A 6,000-nucleotide genomic window follows, 5' to 3' on the forward strand; every position below is an offset into this window, starting at 1 on the left:
CACACACACACACACACACACACACACAGCTCCTGTGCTCGACTCTATTGAATAAGACAATCATTTTCATAGTTTAAAATTGAGTTGTGATAGCACCTAATACCATAAAAATACTTGCATTTGGAGTAAAAAGAGACTAGAGAAAACTATCATGGTGGAAAATTGCAGAAACGTCACTTTGATTAGATTAGAGTTTCTGTTTCCTGTCCTCTGCAGTGAATGGGTGCCGTCAGAATGCGAGTTAAAAACATCACAATAATCCACAAGTGTCTTCTCCAGATGTTCACTGATGGACTGGAGTGCTGTGGATTATTGGGATGTTTTTATCAGACTCTCATTCTGACGGCACCCATTCACTGCAGAGCATCCATTGATGAGATACTGATGCAATGCTACATTTCTCCAAACCTGATGAAGAAACAAACTCATCCTGAATGCATCGTACATAAACACGCATGCAGTGTAAGTATGTGACGCAATGCTTCACAGAAAACAACGTTCTGTTCATTGCAACAGTTTCCACTTCCAAGATAACATCAACTTCTCTAGGATTGTAAACTTGTGACGTCTGCCTTCTACAGAATCACATCTTGTCCGTTATATAGTCATATATGATAAACATTTCACATTTTATACATTTTAAAGGCCTTAAAAATGTATTATTATTATTTTAGCTTTTACAATTTCTGTTTTATTCATTTATTTTCATTTCTGGAATCTGTTTTAATAGTTAAACTAAATAATATTCATCAAAAGACACACGTGTAATGAATTTAAATTTGTTTTGTTTTCCCTAAATTTATTTTATTTTTATTTTTTTCATTTGAATTAAGTTAAATAACATTTGATTAATAATAAAGGATGTATAATTTAAGTTTATACAATCTGACAACAATTTATTAAAAGTTTTAAGCCTATGTATTTTTTTTTTTTTTTTTACAAATTCTGTAAATTTTTCCCAATTCTTTTTCCATTTGAATTTTTACATTAAATAAAGTTTTAGAAATCAAAAGCCATGTCTAATTAATTCAAACTAATAATTTAAACTTATACAATTTATAAAGGTCAACAATAAAATATGTAATTTTTAGAGCCCTATGAAATATATATATATATATATATATATATATATATATATATATATATATATATATATATATATTTATTATTATTATTATTATTTATTTATTTTTTATAAAAATTTGATTCTATTTGTTTTGAGGTTTATTTATTTATCTAGAATTGTACATTTTCGGAATTGTTTTTTATTTTACATATTATTTTTACATTTTAGGGTCTCAAAATACATTTTATTAATCAATACACCTGTTTAATTAACCAAAGTCATGAAACGATATACGATTTAACAGCAACTGATTAAAAAAATTCAACAAAAATAAAAATTTTAGGGACCTATGAAATCAATGCAATTTCTTTCCCAAAATTGTTGTTTCCAGCTTAAAATTTTGCTGTATTCTCTTTAAATGATTCAATCAAATTGTAATAATTGAAAAACTGATTTGTGCGTAATGAATGCGGCTTCTGTTTAAGGTCACTACTCCCTTCTCCTTCGGTGCCTTTCTTCTCAAAGAAATCTCCTAAAACCAGAAGTGAAGGAGTTCAGTAGTGTTGCCTAATCCAGCCGTATTTCTCTGACTTCAGATAACGAAAGCTTCTCTTGCAGTGCAGGGAGGAGGTTTTGAGAAATGTGAACAACTCAACACAGATCCTAAAGAAGACACGGAGCACATTCCCAGCACTGACCACAAAATATGTGCTGCTACGCAAAACACTGAGGAACAACGTGAAAATATTATTTTTAGATCGGTGACAAATCATGGGAGGCATCCAAACTCACTGACTTCTGACTACAAGATCTACGAAAATAATCTACGAATCTAGAGATGGCAACACAAGAGAAATGCATTCAGTATTAATGCAAATATAATTGCAAAATATAATGTAGATTTTAATATTTAATAACTGTATAATTACTTTTAATCTTTTGATTTTAAGTCGTTTTATATATATATTTTAAATTCATGTTTTTAAACAAATACATTTTACAGATTGTATTATTTTTCTCAGATGGGTGCAAATATTAATATTTTGAAAAAATTAATATTTTATCATTACTTTAAAAATAAAAATTATATTCTTAATTATTTTAAATAATACAAGTATGAATTTGAAATGAATGTTTTGAAACAAATCACATTTTATTATATGTATACATTTTTATTTATTATTGTTTTACTGAATTCATTATGTAATATTTGTAAATGTAATTGCTATTTTTTTTATAAAATATATATTTTATATAAGCATAAATATATTATATAAATATAAAATATGTTTATATCACATGATTGATTTTTAAAACAATTATTTTTTATTTTTAAATAATGTTTTAAAACAATTAGTTTGTTTACTTTTTTGTATTTTACTTCTATAATAGCAGATTTGAATTGCATATTAATTAATATTTTTATATTTAAGAATTATTAGTATTATATATTTACTTTTTAAAATATATTTTACATTAAAATCATTTGAAATAATATAATTAATATTTTTAATAAATGTTTTTAAATAATTACGTTTTAATATATGTATATATTTTTTATTTTATTTTATCATTGTTGACTGTTTATTTTTTATTCAGTGAATAATTCAACAGATATAATTATCACTTGATATAGATATTCAATAGATATAATTTTTATTTCAACTTCAACTAAAGCAAACTACACTAAACACCACTAACAAACCAAATTACACAAATAAAGCTTCAATATTGTTTCTATACTGAGCCTCGTGCTGTAAAGTGCTCAGAAAATCTCAGATGAACCAGAGTTGAAGTGATATTTGGAAACCACAATGGCGTGAAATATTTGAGAAAACAACACCCTCTCTCTAAAACTGCACAGACAGGAAGTGTTTAAGAGGGTGGGGTCACACTTACACATGCATTCAGACTGAAACACCTTTAGACGCCTGAACAACTCATGAGCTCATCTAAGTCAAACCTCAGCTTCTCAGCTTTAGCACAGATGGAGTTACTGTGAGACAGACTCAAGTCAGATTCAAAGAGGACAAACCACTGTCCGTGTTATTTCAGGAGTCTGAAGTTAACTCTGGACAGCGGCTAAGAATAACTGAAGAGCAGCAGTGTGTTGATGAATTTAAAGGCTTCTGAAGGTTTTGTTTCGGTTTTAGGTAACCACACACACACACACACACAGCTGCAGGACAGACTTCCCTTCCTCTGTTTAAACACGTGAGACTGACAGCAGATCAGATCTGTCATAATGTGAGATCCAGCGCCAAAAATTAACTAGAGCTTGAGGTCAAATATATATAAAGGTCATAATAAATTAATTACAGATGTGTCATTTATTCTTATTTAAATGTATTATTTTATATAAATACTATAACTACAAAAATGTTTATATAAAAATTTATTTTTAAATAATTTTAAATTATTATTATTATTATTATTATTATCATTTTATAATTATGTTTTTAAACAATTACATTTTATGTATACATTTTTATTTTATTATTGTACTTAAGGTTAAAAATAATGAATGTACTATTTGTAAATATAATTGCACGTTAATTAATTAAAATTGTAATATTTTAATTATTCATATTATAAATTTAGTTTTATAAATATTTTTATTTTTAAATAATTTTTTACTATATATATACATTATATATATATATATAATTCAAAATAACGTTTTTATTTGTATCCTATCTTTATGATAATTATTTATATACTGTTTTATATATATATATATATATATATATATATATATATATATATATATATATATATATATATATATATATATAATGAAATTATTCTTTTCATGTATAAAAATTAAAACTGAAAGAAGTCAGAAAAAAGAAAAACAGACATCAGTGGCTGTATACAGTATAGAATTATATAACTAAACACCATGATTTTGTTTTATTCTATTCTATTGTGTTGGGATATCTTATGCATTATGTATATTGTACTTAAATTTACAGGATCTACTTAACTGATTAATTTATCATAAATGCACAAAACGTGAGTCTTTTCTATGATCCGAAAAACGTGCTATTGTTCTGACTCTGGTTTGGTCTACAGAGGTTAAAGAATCATGGTTTGATGTGGATCTCTCTGAACCGCTGTAGACCCTTCTTTGAGGTTCTCTGAGGTTCTCTGAGGTTATCTGAGGTTAGTCAGATGCTCGTGAGAAGAATCAGTCAAATGAACGCTCTGCATCTAAAATGAAAGACCCTACATGAAAGAATGTGGTTCAGACCACACAACACTCAAAGTTTCCAAACAATGCCATACAAGACCCCAAAGAACCTTAAAGTGAACCATTTTTCTTGATGCATCAAACATTTAAACTCTATATAGAATATGATGCCAGTAAAAACCTTTATGTTTAAGAGTGAAGCACTGATTCGTGTGTAACCTTGAGCAGCTCAGCTCATGTTCCTGAAGGGGAGTGAACATGCAATGTTGGCATAAATCATCAGCTAAAAGACTAGTTTCATTTTATTTGGTCAGATATCAGATGCACTGAAGTGCGTGTCGTGGCGCAGCGGTGTTTCAGTGGGAAGAGCGACATCCGAGAGGAAAAGGCGGAATTCGGCTTGGATCAAAGCCAGAGAGAGAACTTTAGGAAACTTTCACCAAACAACGATACTTCACATCCACCTGAGAGTTTAACCCGTGCATTCGCGCTAATAAAGAGAGAAACCCCGAGCTCTTACCCGGACCAGGTTACTGACAGCTGCCTGCACAGCGGCCACCGGAGCGGTCAGATCCGGGATGGCTTTCCCGTCCACCTCTCCCTCCTCGTGCATGATGACCAGATGAGAGATCTGCTGGGCCACCGGCTCCAGGATACTCTCGATCGTCTTCGTGTGAAAAACCGGCATGATGAGCACTTCAGAGAACGCAAACTCTGTGTCCAAGTGTGTAATCCAGACTCCCCTCTCAGTAAACGAGCGCTCAAGAACACACTGACTCTCCTTCACACAACTAAACTCACTCTCTGTGGAAGCGACTCGTCTAGAGAATGAATCGCTCGTTGGAGTCGGTTCTTTCCAGTTCGCAAAACGATTCGTTTGGGCATCACGCTTTACGAGTCAACAACTCACTGAATTTATTCACTAAAACTAGACTATTGTGTGTGTGTGTGTGTGTTTTATTAACAGTTATTTTAAATAATAGCAAATAATCCAACTGCAATAATATATTTTTAATGTTAGTTGAAATTATTCAAACCTCATATTCATGCGATTCTAGAGTCAGATAAAATTTGTCAGCATTTACAATATTACCAAAGCACAGTAGTTAAAGTATTAGGTTTACTATGTAAAGGCTAAAGGCCTACTTATTCATAACATTCTAATACATTTACATTTTTTACATTTTAGTCATTTAGCAGACGTTTCTATCCAAAGCCCTTATAAATGATGCATATATATATATATATATATATATATATATATATATATATATATATATATATATATATATATATATATATATATATATATATATATATATATATATATATATATATATATACAGGCCTGTGTATTTATATATATATATATATATGTGACTCTGAAGCACAAAACCAGTCTTAAGTCTCTGGGGAATATTTTTAGCAATAGCCAATTTTGTAAATGTCCTACTGTAAATATATAACAACTTAATTTTTTATTTATAATATGCATTGCTAAAAACTTCATTTTTACAACTTTAAAGATGATTTTCAAACAGTTGTATCTCCTAACAATCCATAGCCTACATCAATGGAAAACTTTTTTTTTTCTTTTTCAGGTCTCAGATAATGTATACATTTCAATAATAATAATAATAAAAATGACCCTTTTGACTGGTTTTGTGGTTCAGGCTCACATATAACAAAATATAAATAGTAGCCTATTTAATTGTCTAGAATTTGATTAATAACATAGGCC

General features: G+C 29.1%; 1 protein-coding gene across 3 annotated transcripts in view; it reads right to left on the reverse strand.

The window, feature by feature from the left end:
- Positions 1-5,073, reverse strand: part of LOC127968804 (vinculin-like) — a 29,667-nt gene extending 24,594 nt beyond the window's left edge. For 2 of the 3 annotated variants that reach the window (XM_052570150.1, XM_052570149.1), the window contains exon 1: positions 4,780-5,073. In XM_052570150.1, coding sequence (XP_052426110.1) covers positions 4,780-4,947 — 168 coding nt within the window. In that variant the 5' untranslated portion in view covers positions 4,948-5,073. The remainder of the gene's footprint in view (positions 1-4,779) is intronic. The other variant, XM_052570151.1, reaches the window with a different exon arrangement.
- Positions 5,074-6,000: the final 927 nt, after the last annotated feature.

The sequence above is a fragment of the Carassius gibelio genome, chromosome B12 (genome assembly GCF_023724105.1).
Source record: "Carassius gibelio isolate Cgi1373 ecotype wild population from Czech Republic chromosome B12, carGib1.2-hapl.c, whole genome shotgun sequence".
NCBI lineage: Eukaryota > Metazoa > Chordata > Actinopteri > Cypriniformes > Cyprinidae > Carassius > Carassius gibelio.